Here is a 24,367-nt window from a genome sequence, read left to right on the forward strand (position 1 = left end):
TTTTTACACAGTTTTCGAATATTTTTACGTTTTTAGAATTTTCTGTGGTGCTTGTATTGGAAAGGCTGTTTGGTTATTAAATATCTAGTCCAAATGGTCCACTTCTTATTTTTAAGGTATGTGAGCATGTTGATCTCTCTTATTACTTCATCATTTTTTACTACTTTGTGCTTGCTTTTGCAATGTTCAGTTGTGACTTTGTTGTGGTTTATGTTATGCTATATAATGAATGACTTCAGGTGCCACTTTTATTTTCATTTTAAATGCATGGTTTTGGGTCTGGTTCATTAGTGACTGGATATGTGGTTCCAGTGGAGAGTTTTCCAGGATGAAGTGCCTGTTTGTGCACGATTTGATTTTACACTGGTGTTCCCCTATCACAGTGTAGTTTAGGTGTGGAGAGTTTTAATATACGAATTATGCATTTTGTCTAGTATTACTTTCATGTTGACTGCAACTGGGTACGCGATGGATGTCACCACCTTTAAATAGGTTAGCAAGGACATGAGGGAATGTGCTTGGCTTTTGTGAAGTTTGTGTAAGTTATTGTCCGAGTTCCCCTTCTTAAGGACTCTTCGGAGTTCATTTTCTTGCTCTCATACATTAATACATAGGTGTCTCCTGGTTGCGTGCTGTTGGATTTTCATATGGATGTTTTGAAGTTCACGGTCCTGTATGTGTGTGTTCAAACAAACGGGCCTATTGGTTTTACTGATTTACTCCTACTAATAGATTATTGTTACATATAAATAGAGTATTTGTGCACAAGATGTTCTTCGGTAACTGCTCGTCAATACGTATCACATATGTTACTTTTAAGCCCGTGAGTACATAGTGACAGAGGAGGTCCCTAAAGTTGGCAACATTGTTATATGTCCATTACATTTCCTGGAATTAGAAGAAACATTAGTGACTTATTTTGTTGTTACTCTGGAGATATTGCATATTTATGGCCTTTTACTTACAGGAGTTACGCATTCGCTTAATGATACACTATAACTGGGTTGCTATATAATAATATCAATGGAGCACTTTTTGTAGTTTCTTCCGACTTCAATTCCACTTGTATACTAAGTTTTAGACCGAGATTTACATTGTTTATATATTGGAGTCGATTAGAGAATATGTGATGTGACAGATGTTATTTCAGTGGGTTTCAATTATCCAATGAACATTTGTTCATTAGGTTTCTTTTACATTTGTTTACTCTGCCTGTTTGATTTTATGTTATTAGGTTATCTCATTTTATGATTGGTATATCCCATATTCCTGTGTGTTCTGGTTAGGAAAATATGTGACTGCAGTTCCTTTGCTGGTTTAATTCATTGAATGTGTGGGCTCCCCTTGGGTACATTATGTCACTGAAGAAAGTAATTGTGTGTGTGTGTGTGTGTGTGTGTGTGTGTGTGTGTGTGTGTGCATGCGTGCGCAAGAAACATAAATTAAGTGCTAAACTTTGTTCTGTATGGGTATGAATAGTATATTTTTATTATTTAAGTTTATGATGTAATTTATCCCCATTTTGCTCACAAACTGTGATTTTTGTTGTTGGAATTCTCATTACACTTTACTAGCACGTTATATATGTTTCCATATTCAAGGGCGTTTCAACTGGTAGCATATTTTGAATAAATGACATATAAATTACAATACAGCTGTTCATTTCAATTTTCATTATTCACGTAGAAGAAGAGTAAATCTGGATTACTCTCCACTGAGTGGGTTGACGGAGTCTACTGGGCTCACAAAGACCACTCTCGACACAGTGTTACACCGAAAGATGTCTCCAAGCTCAAATGTCTAGCAGCAAAAGAACAACAACTATAAGCACTGCAAAGAAGAACCGTAATGAATCTCACAGGAAAAAAGATAGACAACACAGAGAAATCAGGAGCTCTATTTCACACCAGTACCAACTGTTATACCTATTGCAGATATCATCATGGGTAAGAACAACCACTTTCCACCCTCCCCAGTGATGGAGCGGAGGAGGTACATTGGGAAAATAATGCATACTCACGAGAGCCCTTCCACTGAAAACAAACCTCACAAAAGTGAAAAAAAGCTGTGATTTGAAAACCATGGAATGATCCTGAAATTTTGATTCAGTCTGCACACAAAGGAAATGCCATTGTACTACTTTCGCTGTCAGAGCAAAATCGTGAAATGTACAACTTACTCAACGTTACAACATACAGAAAACAAAGTAGATTTGACCAACAAAGTGAGAAGGAACATCATCGAACTTCTATGCTGGCAACTGGGGAAAAAGAGATCAACAAGCTTCGACCACGAGCTGCTGCACAGCCAAGGCTCTCTGGCTTACCAAAAATTCACTAACAATACATTTTTCTATGGTCTACTGTAAGCAATACAGGTGCAAGTATGTACCAGGTGGCCAAACATCTAATGGGACTACTAAGTAAGCCCTTACATCAGTGAGTGGCAGCACCACATCAGGAAGTCCAGACATTTCATTCAACAGCTGCAGTAACTATGTCTTCATGTTGAGGACCTCATGGTGAGGTTTGATGCCGTCTCCCTCTTTACCAGAGGGACTCTTCTGATTCCATCAAGCTTATGAAGTAGAAATTCAACCTGAGAATGAAGTTGTCCTCACATCTCCCTTCTGCTCTTAGGCAGTGATTATTATAAACCAATAGGTGGCACCACCATGGGATGCTCTCTATCACTGGTTGTGGCAAACTTATTCATGGAGAATTTCAAAGAGTAGGCTTTGCAAACAGCTGCACTGATTTCTCCATGCTTTTCCAGGTATGTTGATGAAACATTTGTGGTGTGGCCACATGGGAGTTACATTGGAAAAATGCCGCGTGCTCACGAGAACCCTTCCACTGAAAACAAACCTCACAAAAGTGAAGAAAGCTGTGATTTGAGAACTACGGAATAATCCTGAGATTTTGATTCAGTCTGCAGACAAAGGAATTTCTCCAATATCTGAATTCTCAACACCCCAGCATCAAATTTACTATGCAGGTGCAAAAGAATGGCAAATTCCCCTTTTGTGGATGTCTTAGCCAAGTGCGGAGCCTACGGCACTATGGGAGACAGTGAATACAGGAAATCCATCAATGCAAATTTGTTTTTCCACACCTCCAACTGCCACAATCCTTCACAGCATGAACATGTGCTACGTACATTGGTCCACAGAACCTGTGTACTAGTAGACGAAGGAAGCCTACCATTGTAGTCATTTTGAGAGTGTTCTAAAGGGGCTACTGAAATACACATGGCCAACAGAGAAAGCAGCTGCACTCAGCCAGCTTTCGAACAATATCACTCGAGTGACTTCCACACCCTACAGTGGCAGCAGAAGCAGCGAGGGATCAGAGTTCACACCCAGTATTTGGTGGGCATTCACCACTCAACCCGGTGCGGCATGCAACCAGGTAGTGGGGGAAGGAGTGGGGAGTGACAGGAGTACAAAAGAAGCACAATGTCGCAAAGACACTGATCATGTACGGATAACAGCGACGACATTTCATGGCATGGCACCAATGAGGCCTTAGTAGGTAACTGGACAGAGTTGGCATTACAACTGCATACATAAGTCATCTAATTCTCATAAATTCCGGGCAGCGCAGCAATGAGCTTCAACGTCACATTCAATCACATCCCAGATGTGTTCAATCAGGTTCAGATAAGGCAAGTTGTGGATGGCCAGCAACCAACCGCAACTTGCCACTGTGTTTCTTGAACCATTCCATCACGCTCCTGGCCTTGTGACATGATGCATTATCTTGCTGAAAAACACCACTGCCATCGGGAAACATGATCGTCATGAAGAGGTGTACATGGTCTGCAACCTGTGTACGATACTCCTTGCTCGTCATGGTGCGTTGCATGAATTCCATGTGAATATTCTCCCCACCATAATGGAGCCACTGACAGCTTATCTCAGTGCCGCAGTAGAGGTGTCAAGGAGCTGTTACCCTGGGAGACAACAGATTCACACCCTCCAATTGGCATGATGAAGAAGGTATCGGAATTCATCATACCACGCAATGCTCTGCTACTTCGCCAACGTCCAGTGCCGGTAGTCACATGCGCATTTCAGTCATAGCTGCCAATGTAGTGATGTTAACACTGGCATATACATGGGTCATCAGCTGCAGAGGCCGAACGTTAGGAGTGTTCAGTGCACTCTGTGTTTAGATACCCTTGTAACCAGCCCAGCATTAATGCTGGATGTTAGTTCTGCTACAATTTGCTGCCTGTCCCATTTTACCATTCTAGCAAGCTTGTGATGTCTAACATCTACAATGATGGATGACCCCCCAACCCCATACCTTGATGTTGTTTCACCATATGTTGAAGACACTGACCACTGCACTCCTCGAGCACTTGACAAGGCATGCAGTTTTCAAAATGCTCCTAACAAGCTTTCACGCCATCACAATCTGCTCTTGGTCGAACTCATAGAGAATGCTCATCTTCCCCATTCTCTGCACAGACAGCACGCTTACTGGTACAGTGTGCACCATGCGTTTGTCTGACTAGCAGTCATTCCTTGTCAGGTGATGCTGCTATCGCCTCAATAGGTTTGTATTGATAGTAGGTTGGTGGTCATTATATTCTGGCTGATCAGTGTATTATGTTACTTAAACACCTGAACCTGGCTGGACACCTCAGGGCAGTGCAAACAAATCTCTGAATCATTTTGTAAAGATCCTGTGATAAAATAGGATGCTTATTCTTGGTTATTCGGGTAAATACAGTGAAAGGTGTGTGTCTACCCCCCGCCCCATAACATACCTGATCTTGAAATTACTCAACCTCTTCACATCTTACTCTTATGATGAACAACATTCCAACAGGCAACTGAACAAGACCCTGAGGGGCAACTGCCACATTGCGTGAATGAAACTGATTCATTTCTTTACATGGTGGCTAAGATCAATTTTGACCTAGCATCAAATGCTCAACCTTTTTTATATCACGTAGTATCCACCAACTGCAAGCCTTCCCAACATGAAGACTAAGAGTCTGGTGACTGCTGCTGATTTAAACCCAAAAGATTACTGAAAATGCTAGATCTTACGGCAGTCCTCACCTTCAATCTTTCTAAATAAAAAGAAGAACTAAAATGAATAAATAAATATTAACTTTGGCCTCAGTTGTTGCTGGTCTGTACAAATGATTTTAGTCTTCAGGCGAATTTTTTACAAGTCTGTATTAACTGCATCAGAGATCATTACCATGATGGAAGATCAATCATAAACACTGAAGTCAATCCTAAAAGAGACAGATCGACATTCACACTCACTTCGGAATAACAAAAAAATGGTTATGAACTATTTCTTCCATTTCCAAACCATGAATAGACCTACTAATATCCTGCACAGGATGACCATAAAGGCATTTCCTTGTTGAATAATATATTCCCCATGGCTGTAATATTTTTCTTTGAAGAGTAACAATAGGCTTTAACCAAATAATCTTTGCAATTTTCATAAATGTGTGGGTATCTTTGTGAAAGAGATTTTTCAGATCACTAAACCAGGAGAAAAGAAAAGTCATAATATTTGTCTTAATAGAGAAGTGGAGTGCTGAGGCATGAGAAAGGGGGCAATACAGCACAACGGTACATCTTTGCATTCAGTTAGTTGGGAAAAAAAAGAGGTCTTATGTAGCCTACCCACAGTCACAAAGAACTGGTGGTTCGAAGCACATATTTAAGGAGGCTCAGCTGTTCTGGCCCTCTTCAAGGTATCTTTCTCAACAATCAAAGAACACTTCCCTATTTGCACAACTGATGCTGCACACTCTTTGTCCAAGTATCAACTGGAAAAGATCACACACTATCTACTGATCAAACAAGCACATTTTTATCAGTGCAACACGTTAAGATGGGCTGTGATCTTAGTGCCAACACATTCAAGTAGACTGTCACACAGTAGAAGATAACATAATTATGTTAAGAACTACAGCTTAGCGAACAAACACACACACACACACACACACACACACACACACACACACACACACACACACACGCACGCACGAGACCAAACATAATGACCATGGGACCCAGTGGCAATGCAGCATGCGATGCTGTAAGGAAAGTTTATTACAGGAGCAGAGATGAAAGACCAATCATTGTAGCAAAAATCAAGGACACAAATGGGGATATCCAATGCCAAGAGCAGCTTTGACAAAGGGCAGAGTATTATGGCACGGTCCTGGGAATGAAAATCTCAGAAACTGTGTTGATAGCTGGCACTTGCATGCCAGTTTCATGACCACCTATGGAAAGGGGAAATCACAAGTATATAACTCAATTTACTGACCTAGTCTCTAAAAATAACAATTGTCATTGCCTAATTAGATCTTCAGTATAGCTCTCAGAGGCTACAGTACACTAAAAATTAATTTAGTACGCAGCAGGAGAGTTTAGCTACTAATGAAGTTTAGTTTAAAGAGTTGGTGGCCAAATCCTACTACAATGGAAAGTTTCTTAGCACAAGCGAATAATGTATATCTTACTGATAGTATCGAAGAAATAAAATCAGGCTTCGCTTCAGCACATCTTCAATGCAGTAGTGTAACTATATGTCTGCATTTTACGTGAGAAGCTTGTTATTACATCAAATATATGTTAATGATTTATTTTTTACTTATTCCATATCCATAAGAACCATTTCACTTAGGTTATGTCCTACCATCCTTTAGTAGCTCCTTGATCTACAGAACAAAATGTGTACGTAATCCACAGTAAGAAGTGAGGTCATACCTTGGAAAATATAAAACTAATACGCAAGAGTACACTGTTGTCTTCTGTGACATGTATTTCTGGCACAAGACATCTTTAAACATTGTATTACACAATTCAAGTGACCTCATTATCTCCACAGTACATACATACAAACACTCTAACTCAACAAATATCAAGTGAAAAAAACATACCAGCACCAAATGGTTGGCCCCCTTCCTTGTCCTCCACAGGTGTTCCTGGTTCAGAGGCAGCCACATCACTGTCTGCTCCTCCTGTAGCACTGTAACAGAAATACAAAAGTTAAAAAACCCACCTGTACACACACACACACACACACACACACACACACACACACACGAGGGATGGAGGGAGGAAAATATTTTCATGCTGAAGGTAAGCCTCATTGATTAATATGGCACATTTAAGATGATTGTATACACAACAGAATGTAGAGAAGAAAAATTGTGTTATTTATAACGTTAAGATTATTTATACTTGCAATGCCCTGAGAAATCAAAAAAAATTCCTCTAGATGAAAGGAAAATTTTGTAGTATTTATGTCATCACAGTTCCGTTAAGACATATACATTGTCCTATTGCCAATAAAAACTACTGCAGAATTCACGATAATCAGAATAGGATCACTCTACCAAACTTCAGCAAGGGGTAGATGGATTCATCAATGCATATGATGATTAATCACTAGACTGAACCGAGCGAGGTGGCGCAGTGGTTAGCACACTGGACTCGCATTCGGGAGGACAACGGTTCAATCCCGTCTCCGGCCATCCTGATTTAGGTTTTCCGTGATTTCCCTAAATCGTTTCAGGCGAATGTCGAGATGGTCCCTTTGAAAGGGCACGGCCGATTTCCTTCCCAATCCTTCCCTAACCCGAACTTGCACTCCGTCTCTAATGACCTCGTTGTCGACGGGACGTTAAACACTAACCACCACCACCACCACCACCACCACCACTGAAAATTATCTTAGTATGGGAACCTACAACTTCATGATGTGACTACAGACATGCCAGTTGTTTGCAACAGCTCAGTAAAATTAGTTTAAAATGTAGAAAGCAATGGATTAAGTAAACTAAGAACTACAGAAATGATAGTATTTCCTAGCAGATTACAGGACTTCCAACTAAAACTTAGTCTTCCATTGACAAGTTGGTTACAGATGGATCTATTCCACCTTGACTTACAATCTGCCCACGAAGCTTGACATGTGAAGTTTAGGAAGTAGTACATAAGTCCTAGCAAAAGCTCTGCATTCACCACACACAATATTTGTTATATGTTATATTGCAAGACTCAGAACTTACAACTATTTTGTGAAGAAATTACTCTGATTACAATACTACAATTTAAATAGTGTGTTTCACTCCTAACAGGCAACAGCGTAACAATAGAACTATATGTAATGACTGGAGCAAACTAAATATAACAATACTACTTCAGATCTTTAATACAGAGATTACTTGATATTTGAAGTAATTACATGTAGTTATTAACTCAATGTGCAATAAATGGCCATTGCATCCAGTCCTTATCCATTTGAAGAACACTATTTTCTAGCTTACCTCCAGAACTTACTAGATTAAAATTGTATTAGACAGTCCACTGCACTGACAGGTTTTTTGTCCTTACTGGAGCCAACGTGGTCTAATTTTAGAAAAGCTTCCCATAACCATCACACATTTTGCTGAAATTTTGGAAGAGCATTGACACATGTCATCAGCACAGTTTTACTTTTGCCAATATAATACTTCCAGGGATATAGTCATTTGTTTAATTACACAGTTCAACTACCGAAAGTACATCCTGCATTCTCCCCCCACATACACATACATTTTCGGCTATGTTGAGACACAATGTCTCCAGCAATATTTTCTTGAAAGAAACAAAACTTGACTATCTCACGCAACTTTTCACACGCTCAAGTAAAAATCATCAAAAAATTTCTGAGCAATTTTTATAGGGATAATTTTAACCAAAGTCAGCTGAAAAAAGACACACTTGAAAAAATAAATAAATAAAAATGTAAAATTAGCTTTTTATACCTCTGGAAGTACCTGCAGGATAAACCTGAAACTTTGTACGTAAGAATTTACCAATACAAGGTGGCTTTTTTTTTTTTTTTTTTTTTTTTTTTTTTTTTTTTTTTTTTTAATATAAAATTTCATTCTCTTACTGCATGGCAGCAATTTAAGACAAAGTTGACGATATTTTTAAAACGCCAAAATTGGCTATTTTTAGCCAACTTTTACAAAATAAAATTTTCTGAAACTGTTTTTATTAGAAAGATCATGTTCTAAACCACCAAAGAAACTAATTTTTTTCACAATGTGAGCACATAAGGCCCCAAAAAAATACAACAACAAGGTAGAGGTGCATTTAAAATAGGCCCATATTCCGCAGTACTCAAATTAAATTTGAAATCTTTTTATTATGTTCTACAATTGCTTAGCACTCTATATAGGGAAGGCAACATCAGAAGTCCTGATGGTTAGGAAGTGAGATCGAGTCAGAACAACTATACAAACTTCAAAAAATGAGTGTATTTTTGTCACGACTTATCAGGACATATTTCAGCCTGTTTTCCTCTATGATAGCTATGGTATCAAACTAACTGTGTATTACCAAGGCACTGGACATTATGTTGGTAAAACTGTTGCCTAACAGCTGAATAAACTGCTTTCAATCTGTACACCATCATCACATTGTGCAAGTTTTGCAGAAGTTCTTATGAGTCTGCCTGACTTTTTTTTGCAAAGGACTCACATTATAGACCATTTTGAGTTCTTTTATTGTGCAATGCTATTGACATACTAGTTTAACTCCAGTTTAAATTATAGCATATTTTGTGTTTGCATAGTTTACACTTTATGGGAACTGATGAAAAATTGTGTAAATATGTTGTTATGGTCCATGGTGGCTTAACTACTGCTGGTGACTTTTAAAGTGAGAAAACCAGCATTCCCATCACCATAGGGGCCACATCCGATAGTCAGTCATCAGCTGTTACCGGTCAGTTTCTTTACCACAGGTTTCAAAGCCTGGTAAGGGTTTCTTTACGCAGGATCCCAAAGCCGGATGATCTCTTTCTTTAAGTGTCAGAGGACAAAGTTCAAAGAGGTCTCTCTTAGGATCCTAAGCTTAGGTTTCTTTCAAGCTACTTTAACTTTTTACAGGTTTCATTAATTTGCTGTAGGATGTCATGAGGAATAACTGCAATAACGTGCTGTTATGGAACACTGGACTTGTGGCCTTTGATGGCAAATAAAATGAATTTGCTGGGCCATGTTAGTGCATGACGCTTATTACAGCATCCTCCCTCTTCCCCTTTGGGGAAGTTTCAAGGATATTTCCAATCAACCACACTTTTTCATAAATGCTTGCAGAATATTGCCCTGATTCAAAGTCTGATGTTAATGTATCTTCTCCACTATTGTCACTAATTATAGCCAGAAAAGATTATTCATCATTTGAAAATCTGCTAACCTGAATTGTTGCATCATTATTTGGAAAAAAATGATATTTTCTCTAGTTCCTGCTAAAGTATGACCACGTTATAACCACTCTTCTCTTAAAACTTTACTCCGATCACTTTCTTCTTTGCTGATGAAAACAAATTTAATGCCGTTAATGCTCTCAGTGCAGAAGAGAAACATATCAGACCTCCAGCCATGAAAATAGGCTGCATGCATTTATGGAAGGGTGTGGAGAGCTGGAAATATCCGAGACTGCTGCTGAGCTTTATGCACCCACATGGCCCAGGAAATTTATTTTATTGGTCATCAAGAGGTGACGCAGCACCCTCACTAACAACATCTGGTTGACAGTATAGTTTTCCTGATGACGTTCTACAGAAAATTAATGAAACCTGTAAAATTTCATGTAGCTTGAACGTAACAACATGTTTAGGATCCTAAAACAGACATTTTCTGGATTTGTCCTCTGACACTTCTAGAAATATATCATCAGGCTTGGGATCCTGTGTGAAGACAGGCTTGGGAAGTTGTGGTACAGAAATCCATCAGTGGCTGCCAATGCACAGCTACTGGGCGTAGCCCCTATGGTGATGGGAATGCTAATTTTCTCACTTTAAAAGAAACCAACAGTGATTAAGTCACCTTGGACCACAGCAACACAATTTTTCATCAGCTCACATAAACTGAAAACTATGCAGACACAAAATTTGCTATACTTTAAACTGGAATTAAGCTAGTATGTAAAAGGAAAGGTAGGCTGCTATGAACATCCCAGAACTTACACAATGTGATAACAGTGTACAACTTTAAGGCAATTTATACGACGAGTGGTTGTGTTGTGTGTGTGTGTGTGTGTGTGTGTGTGTGTGTGTGTGTGTGTGTGTGAGATATGTCCTGATGAATCATGACAAAACGACACCCATTTCTTGATGTTTATACAGTGGAACGACTACCTCACTTCTTAGTCATCAGGACTTGATATTACCTTCCCCCAGAGAGTGCTAAGCAATTGTAGAATGTAACACAACACGTTAGATTTAATCCGAGTACCAGCAGAATATAGGCATATTTTAAATGCACTCCCACCTTCTCATTGTCTTTTTTTTTTTTTGGGGGGGAGGGGGGGGGGGGCTCTTATGTTTACACTGCAAAACCAAAACCAAATTAGTGTTTTACGTGGTTTAGAGCACGGACTTTCCAATGAAATTGGTTCAAAAGAGTCTGTAGAAGACTATTTAGCGAAAGTGGGCTATAAATTAACATTTTTGGCATTTTTAAAATATCATGAACTTCGCTTTCAATCTGTAAACTACTTGAAAGCAGTAGTAGAACGAAATTTTATATTCTAAAACCCTGTATTGGTAACTTACTATGTGCAAAGTTTCATGATTATCCTGCAGTTACTTCCAGAGATATAAAAAGCTAAATTTCACGTCTTTTTCAAATATCTGTTTTTTCATCCTACTTTGGTTAAAATTATCCATATAAAACTGCTCAAGAAATATTTTTTTATGACTTTTGCTTCAGGGTGAATAAGTTGTACAAGATGGCCTAGTTTTGTTTCTTTCAAGATAATACTGCTGGAGATGGTATGTCTCCAAGTTGTCGAAAATTCAGAAGTGGGCTTTCGATAGTTGCGCTACGGGCTAAAGAAAGTGATGATCTCTGGAAACATTACATTGGTGAAAACAAAACTTTACCAATATTCACTGGGAACATGTGTGAATGTTCATACAAAATTTCAGAAAAATCCATGCTAGTCGTATCAGACCCTCTAGACCCTATAGCTGACAATGATACATTTATAGTCTTGAGTGACAAAGTAAACAGAGGTTGCTTAGTGCACAAACACCAGCTCAAAGTTCTGCTACATTATCTATGGGCACTGCATGTACTAAGCATAATTATATTACCAATAATATCAACCAGAATACTGGGCAATTTCCTTTTGCTCTCCAGGGCAAACACTCTCATAAAAATGTTCATGGTAAACAAATCCACCACAATTTTAAAATACTTTGGTCAATAAAGTCTTGCACGATAAAAGTCGCTATGCATTACCACGATTTCTTAGTCGCCCCATCATCGGACGAGTCTGAAATCTGAAGTAAAACAACGTACTTCATTAAGCAATTATGAATTTCTTAAACAACTGAAGATTGAGATTAAGAAACTGAAAAACAGATAAAGTGGTTTGACAACAGCCTACCTAGCAGTAATAGTATGTCATGTCCATGCTTTAACAATTGACACGCAAGCATCTATCGTAGGTGGACCATCAAATAATATGCCAAAATTGTGGCTGCAATGAATTCCAAATTTCAATTGCAGCCCTGGAAATTTCCTCTTGTTCCAAAATTGCCACCAAGAATGCATACCGTCTATAATGACAATGTCACCATAGGACACTGGGTGGAAGAAGTCATGTGCCAAACCAAAGTTAAACTAAATAATGACACTGCACTGCAGAAGGCACAAGTCAACTTGTAACCTGAATGAAATTTTTACTCTGCAGCAGAGTGTGTGCTGATATGAAACTTTCTGGCACATTAAAACTGTGTGCTGGACCAATACTCGAACTCTGGACCTTTGCCTTTCACGGGCAAGTGCTCTAACAACTGCTGGTTCGCAGGAGAGCTTCTGTGAAGTTTGGAAGGTAGGAGACGAGGTACTGGAGGAAGTAAAGCTGTGAGGATGGGTTGTGGGTCGTAATTTTTTTTTTTTTTTTTTTTTTTTTTTTTTTTTTTTTTGTAGGGTTTAAGGGCACTCAACTGCTGAGGTCATTAGCGCCCAGTCACTGGTGTTAGAGCAAATGGAATCTGCTAAAACTCAAGGGGATGGGGGGACACCAGAAGTACCTGACAAAGATGCAGATAAAATAAGTAAAAAGGTTATATGTCTTTGGACAAGCCAGTTAAAGTTATAAAACGCAGAATACGAGCAGCTGCTCAAGCGTCATCAGCTAAAACATCTGGTAAAGTAGATGGCAGGGACAGGATAACACGAAATTGATTAAAACGGGGACACGACAATAAAACATGGCGCACTGTTAATGCCTGACCACAAGGGCACTGCGGGGCTGGATCACCGGAGAGCAGGTAGCGGTGGCTAAACCGGCAATGCCCAATCCGCAACCTGGTCAGAAGGACCTCCTCGCGCCGAGATGGTCGGGAGGATGTTGTCCAAGCAGTTGGGAGCGGTTTTACTGCCCGGAGCTTGTTTCCTTGGAGGGATGACCAAGCATCCCACCACAACGACACAAGCCTCTTACAGACATCCCCACGAACGTCAGATGACGGGACACAATGGGAGGCTGGCCGAGGCAGGACGACTGCAGCCTTGGCTGCAGCATCCGCAGCCTCATTCCCAGGCACTCCTACATGTCCGGGAACTCACAGAAAGCTGACAGAACCATCATTATTAGCGAAAGAATGGAGGGACTGCTGTATCCGTTGAATCAAGGGATGGACCGGATAGGGAGCTCCAAGGCTCTGAAGAGCACTGAGCGAGTCAGAGCAGAGTACATACGATGAATGGCGGTGGCGGCGGGCATACTGAATGGCCTGATGGAGAGCAAAAAGCTCGGCCGTAAAGCTGGAACATTGGTCGAGGAGCCGGTATTTAAAGGTGGCAGCCCCGACGACAAAGGCACAGCCGACACCATCGTCAGTTTTGGAGCCATCGGTGTAAATAAAGGTGTGACCGGCAAGTCGAGCACCAATTTCGACAAACCATGAGCAATACACTGCAGCCGGAGTACCCTCCTTCGGGAGTGAGCTGAGGTCGAGATAAATAGGAACCAGAGCCTGGAGCCAAGGTGGTGTCGGGCTCTCACTCTCTCTGAAGGTGGTAGGGAGGGCAAAATCCAATTGTCGAAGCAGGCGACGGAAGCGGACTCCGGGTGGCAGCAGGGCAGACACATACAACCCGTACTGACAGTCGAGAGAATTGGCGAAGAAGGACTCGTAAGAGGGGTGGTCGGGCATAGACAACAACCGGCAGGCATACCGACACAGCAGTACGTCGCGCTGGTAAGTCAATGGTAACTCGGCAGCTTCAGCATAAAGACTCTCCACAGGACTAGTGTAGAAGGCTCCGGTCCCAAGACGTATCCCCCGATGGTGGATGGAGTTGAGCCGGCGTAAGAGGGACGGCCGAGCGGACGAGTAGACGAAGCTCCCATAATCCAGCTTCGATCGGACTATGGACCGATACAAGCGAAGCAGGACAGTGCGATCCGCTCCCCAAGATGAACCGCTAAGAACTCTTAGGACATTAAGGGAACGTGTACAACGGGCCGCCAAATAAGAGACATGTGGAGACCAACACAGTTTCCTGTCCAACGTGAGCCCTAAAAACTTAGTTGTGTCCACGAATGGGAGAACAACGGGACCGAGATGTAAGGATGGCGGAAGGAACGCTTTATATCGCCAAAAGTTGATACAAACTGCCTTCTCTTCAGAGAACCGGAAGCCATTTGCCACGCTCCATGAGTAGAGGCTGTCTAGACAACGCTGAAGGCAGCGCTCCAGGAGGCATGTTCTCTGGGCACTGCAGTAGATCGCGAAGTCATCGACAAAGAGGGAGCCTGAGACATTAGGTGGAATGCAATCCATAATTGGATTGATCGCTATGGCAAAAAGGGCTACGCTCAAGACGGAGCCCTGAGGCACTCCGTTCTCCTGGAGGAAGACGTCGGACAATACGGAACCCACACGTACCCTAAACTTTCGATCCGTTAAAAAGGAATCAATAAAAAGGGGCAGGCGACCGCGTAGGCCCCACCTGTGCATAGTGCGGAGGATACCTCCTCTCCAACAGGTATCATAAGCCTTCTCCAAGTCGAAGAACACGGCTACCGTTTGGCGCCTTCGCAAAAAGTTGTTCATGATGAATGTCAACAGGGTCACAAGGTGGTCAACAGCGGAGCGGCGGCGACGAAAGCCGCATTGGACATTAGTAAGTAGTCGTCGAGATTCAAGAATCCAGACTAACCGAGCATTAACCATGCGCTCCATCACCTTACAGACACAGCTTGTAAGAGAAATGGGGCGGTAACTAGAAGGAAGGTGTCTATCCTTCCCAGGTTTGGGTATAGGAACAACAACGGCGTCACGCCAACGCATGGGGACTTGACCTTCAGTCCAGACGCGATTGTAGGTACGAAGAAGGAAGCTTTTGCCCGCCGGAGAAAGGTGTGCCAGCATCTGAACGTGAATGGCATCTGGCCCCGGAGCAGAGGACCGGGACAGTGCAAGCGCACGTTCGAGTTCCCGCATAGTAAAGGGGGCATTATAAGTTTCCAGATTCAGCGAGTGGAAGGAAGGTCGCCGAGCCTCTTCTGCCTCTTTCCTGGGAAGGAAGGCAGGATGGTAATGGGCGGAGCTTGAAACCTCCGCGAAAAAGCGGCCAAAGGCGTTGGAGACAGCCACAGGATCAACAAGGACCTCATTACCTGAGGTCAGGCCAGGTACCGAGGAGTGGGCCTTAATGCCCGACAGCCGGCGCAGGCTACCCCAAACGACAGAAGAGGGAGTGAAACTGTTAAAGGAGCTGGTGAAAGAGGCCCAACAAGCTTTTTTGCTGTCTTTGATGACTCTACGGCATTGCGCTCGGAGTCGTTTGTATTCTATACAATTCGCCAACGTAGGATGGCGGCGAAAGGTGCGTAAAGCACGTCGTCGAGCATGGATAGCGTCCCTACAAGCCTCGTTCCACCAGGGGACGGAAACGCGACGTGAAGAAGAAGTAGTACGAGGGATGGAACGTTCGGCAGCATTGATGATAACAGCCGTGAGGTATTCGACCTGACTGTCACAACTGGGAAAATCGTGGTCCGGAAAGGTCGCCAGGGATGAGTACAGTCCCCAGTCAGCTTTCAGTATGTTCCAGCTCGAAGGACGTGGGGATGGGGTGTGGTGCAGGAGACGAACGACACAGGGGAAGTGGTCGCTCGAATAGGTGTCAGAAAGGACATACCACTCGAACCGACGGGCACGAGTGGCAGAACAGATCGAGAGGTCCAAGTGGAAGTAGGTATGAGTAGAGTCCGAAAGGAAAGTCGGGGCGCCGGTATTGAGGCAGACAAGATTGAGATGGTTGAAGACATCCGCCAAGAGTGAGCCTCTTGGACAGGATGCAGGAGAGCCCCAAAGGGGATGATGGGCGTTAAAGTCGCCAAACAATAAAAACGGCAGGGGAAGCTGAACGATCAGGTGCATCATGTCAGCCCGACTAACAGCAGATGATGGTGGAGTGTAGATGGTACAAACTGAAAAAGTAAAAGCAGAAAGAGTAATGCGGACAGCTATTGCTTGGAGTGGGGTGGTCAATGGGATGGGATGGTAATAAACATCGTCCCGAACGAGCAACATGACCCCACCATGAGCTGGGATACCGTCCACAGGGGTGAGGTCATACCGCTCCGAGGTATAGTGGGTAAAGGCAATACGGTCAGTCGGGCGCAACTTGGTTTCCTGGAGACCAAGGACGAGCGGACAGTGCAGGCGGAGGAGCAGTTGTAATTCCTCCCGATTAGATCGGATACCTCGTATGTTCCAATGAAACAACGCCATCGCTAGTCAAAAGGTTGGGGGAACGAGATGGGGGAAGAGCTGGTCACCTCGACGGCCGCGGAGGGCCAGGTTGCGAGGGAACTACGCTACAACCGACGGGAGGCAGATCCGGTTCCATCGACTCGTCGCCAGCTGCGGCCGCTGTCCCTGGTTGTGTAGGACGGGCCGCATCATTTGCCGACGAAAGGCCGGCGGAGCGCCTGGCAGCAGAGCGTCCCGGCGAAACTGAGGACACCCGGGAGCAGCGACTCACGGATGGAGCGTCAGACGAAACGCGCCGGGGTGGAGAGGGGGATAGAGACTTCTTCTTGGAGGCCTTCTTGGAAGGCCGAGGAGGCACAGGGATGGTGGGCTGGACCCGAAGAAGGTCCTCACGCGCGGGGTCCGTTTTGGAACGCCGGACCTCGGAAGCTGGGGTCCGGAACGTTTCCCCGATGGACGCCTGAGAAGAGGATCGCTTCTCAGGTGGCGTGGGGGGAGGAGGAGGAAGAAGGGTGGCCCCTGGGGCAGAGGGGGTGGGGGCCACGGGGGAGGAGGATTTGGAAGGGAGGGATTTGAGAGGCGGAGGCAGAGCCCCCTGATGGGTGGAGGAGGTGGAGGGGGGACAGGATAGGGGTGAGGATACCGCGGAAGGAGTGGACACAACTGAGGCAAACGAGGTGGTCAATGGCATGGGATGGAGGCGGTCGTACTTCTTCCGGGCCTCAGAATAAGAGAGCCGATCCAAAGTTTTGATTTCTTGTATCTTTTTCTCCTTCTGATATGCGGGGCAGTCTGAGGATCTAGGCGAGTGGACGCCAGGACAATTAACGCACCGAGGTGGTGGGGTGCATGTATGTTCCTCACGAAGAGGACGTCCACAATCGCCACAAAGGGGCTCAGCCTCACACCGTGATGACATGTGCCCAAAGCGCAAACACCTAAAACAGCGCATAGGAGGCGGGACGTAAGGTCGCACGTCACACCGGTAGCACATCACCTTCACCTTCTCCGGGAGAACGTCCCCCTCGAAGACGAGGATAAAGGCCCCGGTGTCGATGCGACGGTCTTTGGGGCCGCGCTGGACTCGCCGGACGAAATGCACGCCTCGGCGCTCCAGGTTGGCCCTGAGCTCCTCATCAGATTGTAGCAGGAGGTCACGATGAAAAATAACCCCCTGCGTCCTATTTAGTGCCAGATGTGGGACAATGGATACTGGGATGTCCCCTAGGCGGTCGCACGCCTGGAGCGCCGCCGACTGTGTGGCGGAGGTGGTCTTGATATGGACGGACCCTGAACGCATCTTGCTGAGAGCCTCGATTTCCCCGAAGACGTCCTCAATGTGCTGAACAAAGAACATGGGCTTGGAGGTGGCGAACGTCTCCCCATCGGTTCGAGAACAGACCAAATAGCGGGGGAAGTACTTCGCCCCAAGCCGGCGGGCCTGTCCCTCCTCCCATGGAGTAGCCAAGGGGGAAAGGGCAGGAGAACCAGAACTAGAAACGGTACCTTTTCTTTTGAAAGACTCGGCCGCAGAGCGACCAGATACATGTTGACGTTTCATCTGCGAAACGTCCGCCCCGATACCACTCACTCCGACCAGGGGCTCTCCCCATGGGCGCCACCCAGCCGCAGCAAGGGCCACCTGGCATGATGACCATTGCCGGGAGTCCTGATGCCCCAAGGAGATGGGCATCTACTTCTTGGCCGACGTGGGGAGGGTGCAGCTCAGGTATCGGCAGTACGATCCCTGTGTTGTCAGGGGGCTACAACCTAGAGGGTACATGACGACCCCACCACAACGGGTTGGCTACCGTGCTGGATTTCTGGTGCGATGGAAAGTCCATCATGATCGCTGGTGCAGATGGAGATGCACTATGGGCGTAACTTGGACAACCCATCAGGCGTTGAGGCCCAATTTGAGGAATAGTGGGTAAGGTTACAACGCCGGTGCAATGCTGAGTGCCAAGGTCTTAGTGCACTTAGGACCAGTGGTACACCATGTAAGGTGTCCTTCCCCAAAAGGCTCGTACTTCTGTAGAATTTTGAAAAATGGAGGTCAAACCCCAAGGGGGACCATTACATGGAAGGCCGAAAAGGTTGAAACTCCTTTTAGTCGCCTCTTACGACAGGCAGGAATACCTCGGGCCTATTCTTACCCCGGACCCGCAGGGGCGTTGTGGGTCGTACTTGGGTAGCTCACATGGTAGAGCACTTGCCCACAAAAGGCAAAAGTCCTAAGTTTGAGTCTCAGTCTGGTACACAGTTTTAATCTGACAGGAAGTTTCAACTTACAACATGATATAGCGAACCATGCCAAAATGCCTACATTCAAGATCAACACATACCGTATGTTGATACAGGATGCTCACGTTGCTACAACAAGTGGACTGAGCAGTAATAGTGCAAGCCAGATTGATGGTAAACACTGTAAAGGGGGCGCGTAACATCACATGGAGAGGAGCTAAAAAAAAAAAAAAAAAAAAAAAAAAAAAAAAAAAAAAAAAAAAAAAAAAAAAAAAAAAAAAAAAAAGTGCAGAAGAAATATACCCAACAACCGAAAGTCATGGCACTCCATTAAGAGATATGTTCACCTTAACAAACAAGTAACAAAAAATAGCATGATTAACAACAGAATAAGTGCAATAATACTTGTATTCATCTTAATTTTTTTTAGTTTCTTGAAATGTTTTAGAAATTTTTTCATGTTTCAAATGCATTATTTTTTAACTTCATCGGTTCATGATCTGTCATTTGTTATGTTAGAACTCTTCAGTAATCGGATTTATATTTGCCAGTTTTATTTTTTAAAAGTTTTACCTTTTAATTCCACTGGTTTACAACCCGTTATGTGTTATGTTTGTACTTTCCTGCTTTTGATGCAGATTTTGGCAAATTGTATGTGTGTCAGCCTTTGGCTCATGCTGTTAGTTATATTAGGATTCTGTGTCTTATGGATTGCTTTTTCCAATTTGTTTATTAACGTGAACATCTTTTGTAATGGACCGCCATTACCTATATTGCTTCTGTATTTTTTCAGCATTCGTACATGCTTATACCTTAGTTTCTCTCTCTGTCATGTTATGCCCCTCCATCACAGTGTTTACCACAAATACGGCCTGTGGTGTTACTGTTCTGTCTGCTTGCCGTGTCGCAGCCACAATTTGGGATATTATTTGACAGTCCACTTATGACAGATGTTTGCTTATCAACTGTTAGCTCATAGACATGATGCCCCACCACTTCTAGGTAGATTATTGTTGAAACATTTTCTCTCTTTCAGTTTTTAATTGTCAATCTTTAATTGTTTAAAAATTTCTTAATCGCTAAATGGAGTAGGTTAGAGCTGTTATTTTACTTCAGATTTCAGATACACCCGATGATGGAGCTAAGACCCCAAAACCGTGGTTGCCTATAGCAGCTTATGTCATGCAAGGCTTGAGTGTCCCACAAATAAAAATTTTGACACTTGTAAAATACAGAATCTGGCTTGCTTCAAAATTTATCAAGCTGTGGCCTACAACACCCATCCAGTTATCCACAACTAATGTAGATGAACGTGACAAAGTTTGCTGCATTAACAAATGCCTCCACGAGCTGATATTGTGTATCAAGGCAACCTCTTTGTGCATTACTTGTAGGTGGGTCATTATGATGCACCTTCTGGTGGACATCTTACCAGTATTACAATCCTTGCTGTGTAAGTGGTGCATCTGTTGCATACACAGCCTTAGCAATACTTTACTCTGCTACTACATACGTGACAGTGACTGAACATCAACAGTATAAGTAATGGTACCTCAGCTTCAATGGTTTCGCAGATGACCATGTGCTCACCAACACAGAATGCCTAGGTTCAACACTACCTCTTTCGACTTCTTATTAGCATTGGCTATATTGAAGCCAAGAGTTTAATAGGCTGGAGGTATTTAACAGTCATCTACATGCCTTCACAGCTGCAATTCAAGTGTGTAACAGTGCATTTTATCACAATATTTGCATCTAGCTCCTCAATTTCAATCTACAGTTAGTGTATCATACATATTCCATATATTGTCGTGAGGCAACATCGCTGTGGAACACTAGTTAACTACAATAGCCATTGACACTGCAGCAAATAAGCATGTCATTTGGAAAGAAGTTTTACATACATTATCTATCTCTAGCAATTTCTCTAACAAGGGCTTGTGTATGTGTGTTCTGTTAGCCCAAGAACGTATTGTTGGACTTGTAGACTGACCTGTTCCACAACAATTCCAAAATCATGTGGACCAAAATTATAATCATTTAATATGGTTTTATATGTCTAAATATGACAATTAATCATGTACAAAGAATCTTGCCTCATTGAGTTGCCGAAGTTCTACAATGAACCGATCACTGAAAAACTGATTTATACCATCATTTATTTGGCATTTCGGCCACTAGGACAGCATGTCTGACCATCTACATTACACTCACACTCTACGAACCATTGCTAACAACCTGAGCAAGGGTGTATTGTACCACACGTTAGTATTTCTTCCCATTCCATTCGACTACGAAGCAGGGAAAGAATGAATGAAAGCTTGGATGCCTCTGTGCATGTTAAAATTAGACTAATCTTGTCTTTGCATTCCTGATGGGGCCTGAAGTCAATTCCTGGGTTCTTCACTTAATATTGGTTCTTGGATCTTTGTGATTAGGCTTTCACAGGATACCTGGTGTCTGAAAATTCTGTTTCATTTCAGTATTTTTGTGGTGCTCTCCTGTGGGTCAGACAGACTTTTTGACTATTCACACTGTCTTCCTTTGTCTACATTATAGTAAATTCACTGTTGGTACGCGTCCCACACTTGAGCAACATTCTAAGATACAACACGTAAGAGTTTTGGGAGTAATTTCCTTTGTAGACTACCTACAAGTTCCCAGTATCCTGCCGTGAACCAACGCCTGCTACCTGCTGCTTAAGCCTATGTCATCATTCCATTTCATATTCCCCACAAAACATTAAACCCAGGTACTTGCATGAATGTAATTCCAACTGTGACATACCTATTGTTGTCACACAATACGAATCTGTTCTGTGACACAATTTTACAATGCACCATTTTCTGATCTTATCAAGATGCGACTCGATATTTGTGCAGCTTTTCTCAGACAGCAATTCATTGCATCACCTACACGAAGTCTGAGGTCAAGAGCATACGCAGGATCTAAGTTTCAATGGGAGCATCCTTATTAGTTTATGGTGAATGGCAAAATGGTTTTAGAATTTTACCACAAATAGATATGGACATACCTGCTACTAGTTAGTATCCTTAACATGCTCCATCTTTCTTTCAACTAATACTGCTTTGGTATGGTGTGTGATGAGCCACAATGTGAGCTGAGATTGAGAAGATCCTTTTCTATGAGGAGGGCAGGAAGGTTCAGTACACCACCCTGGAGCATGACTGAAGCTAACTCAGTATCTGTTGTTGATTTTCAATCTAAGATAACATGCGGAGTCCTCCCTACAAACGTAACTTCAATTCAGTCACAAATTTTCAACTTCTGAGTGCAGTATTTTGTTTGAGGGATCTACAGTATATTATGGTTAAAATGGGGGATAACTTTGTTGAAAGTTCTGTATTGAATATTATGGGTAGCCTATTAGACGGTGAAACAGTGTTCAGTTTCAATTATTTCAACTGTTTTTGAATGCCCATGACACTAATACTTATATTATCCACCTTTCCAGTGAAATGCACATTAAACCGAGATAACAGTCTTGCAACTTCTTTTATTGAAGATTTGAAAATGGACTTCAAAATTGTGCTTAGGGTTTGATCAAATTTATTTCTGTTCCTGTAGCATTTAGGAGTGTCTACACACTAGCTTTCGTGCCACTGACAGCTTTTTCACATGACCTGAATTTCTTTGTATTCTGCAAGAGGTCTTTCGATGTTGTTCTACTATGGTACTATGAGCAGTAGAAGCTGTTCCTTTTGAAGTTTCTTTACAGTGGATGTATACTAATTAGTCCGCCCTCCAATCATGAACTGTTCTACATATATATATATATCTGTCCATTGATTGGTCAACTATTCTTCAGACTAGAGCCACAGTTCCTTTACTTGCTGGACTCCAGGGCTAAGTCATTTGAGTTTTCATTTCAGATTCGATGTGGCTGTCTCTCTGCCTAGATTATTGAACATAGAAATGTTTTTAGTTCATCTTTGTAATGTATGCATTGTCATTACAACTGCTTCATGTTGACCGATACAAGTTTCCAAGTGGCCATCATGAAAGAGGGGATTGTCCCCCTAATGAATAAGCTTCCAAACTATTTTTTTGTAATTACTTTTCAGAGAAAACGTTTAGTATGTTTTGTATGATATGTTGTCATCTGACAAATTGCAACTATTAACATGAATTACAACTTTGTAGTACCTATGGCTGTAGTAGCACTAATAATGCGTGTTCAATTTGTCATACGGAAAATGGCTGCACCATAAATACAAAATTCCAATCATCACACAGTAGTGAGTACTTGCACACTGTTTTCACCATTTACATACAGGAAGGTATTTATGGTGATCCATGTGGTAAGAAAGTGTTCAGCTTCTCTCCATGTACCCAAGAGCTACAGTCCTCCTTGTGTTCAGGACATGTTCAGATCCGCCACACTCATAAGTTGATTCTTAAGTTTTGTGAGCACCTTTTCTCTTCAAAAGTTTATGGAATTATGGTACTTACAGCATAGCTGATTTATTAGTCAAGCTTTATAAAGGGAAAAAAAATCACAGAAAAAATGTGTGTTATTAAACCAGCTGTGGGTTTGTGTGTCTGACTGTTCACCTTGATTTATTACTGTGAGTTATCTAACTAGTAACCAGGCTCATTAGTGAAGAAGGCATTGGCTGGACAAACTTCATAAGTAGCTTTTGATATCCCACTTTGTCCTCTTACTTCTCTATTGGCATCTACATGTGTTCAACCATTGCCCACCCCGAAATTCGCTAACATAGTTATATTTCTATGGTCAAATGATATTCCTACCCCTTAGCTTACTTAACCACAGAAGGGAAGCAAGTCATATGCCACATCTATCTGAACTGTTTGAATTCTGATCTGTGTGCTTTTATATCTTGTGTTTCTGTAGTCTAATCAAACCACTCTTGTTAACTGTTGAATGGATTAAAGTCTAGGCTGGTAGTCTGGCTCACCTTCATTTTGCAAGCTAATGCATTCACGTGACACACACACACTTATTGCATGCTGAAGTATTACCTCTTATGCTAGCTTCCAGACCTTTGTCTTTCAATCTAAAACTATAGAGTATTTGCCACTGTAGTTCTGTTTTATTATTTATTGTGTTTAAAACACAGTTGGTATTAAATCACTTCCTCAAATTTTCCACTTCACTATGGAAACCCATAATTGATGTCAAGAACACTGCACATGCATTTGCAAATGCCAATTTATCTCCATGTTTTGCTCGGTCACAAGATACAGAAGCCAAGGAAGATCATCATTCACTCTCCATGGTAAAATTTGTAACATAGTAATTTATTCCACGCCCATCACTAAAAATATACAGAATCAAAACAAAACTGTTT

At 42.5% G+C, this 24,367-nt stretch overlaps 1 protein-coding gene across 5 annotated transcripts in view; it reads right to left on the minus strand.

Annotated features, from left to right (window-relative positions):
• The window catches only part of LOC124569465 (synapse-associated protein of 47 kDa-like), a 319,550-nt gene that overhangs the window by 140,853 nt on the left and 154,330 nt on the right, over positions 1 to 24,367 (minus strand). For all 5 annotated transcript variants that reach the window (XM_047131078.1, XM_047131076.1, XM_047131075.1 and 2 more), the window contains exon 3: positions 6,928 to 7,016. In XM_047131078.1, the coding sequence (XP_046987034.1) occupies positions 6,928 to 7,016 (89 nt within the window). The remainder of the gene's footprint in view (positions 1 to 6,927; positions 7,017 to 24,367) is intronic.

Source organism: Schistocerca americana, unplaced genomic scaffold (assembly GCF_021461395.2).
Source record: "Schistocerca americana isolate TAMUIC-IGC-003095 unplaced genomic scaffold, iqSchAmer2.1 HiC_scaffold_15, whole genome shotgun sequence".
NCBI classification, from domain to species: Eukaryota; Metazoa; Arthropoda; class Insecta; order Orthoptera; family Acrididae; genus Schistocerca; species Schistocerca americana.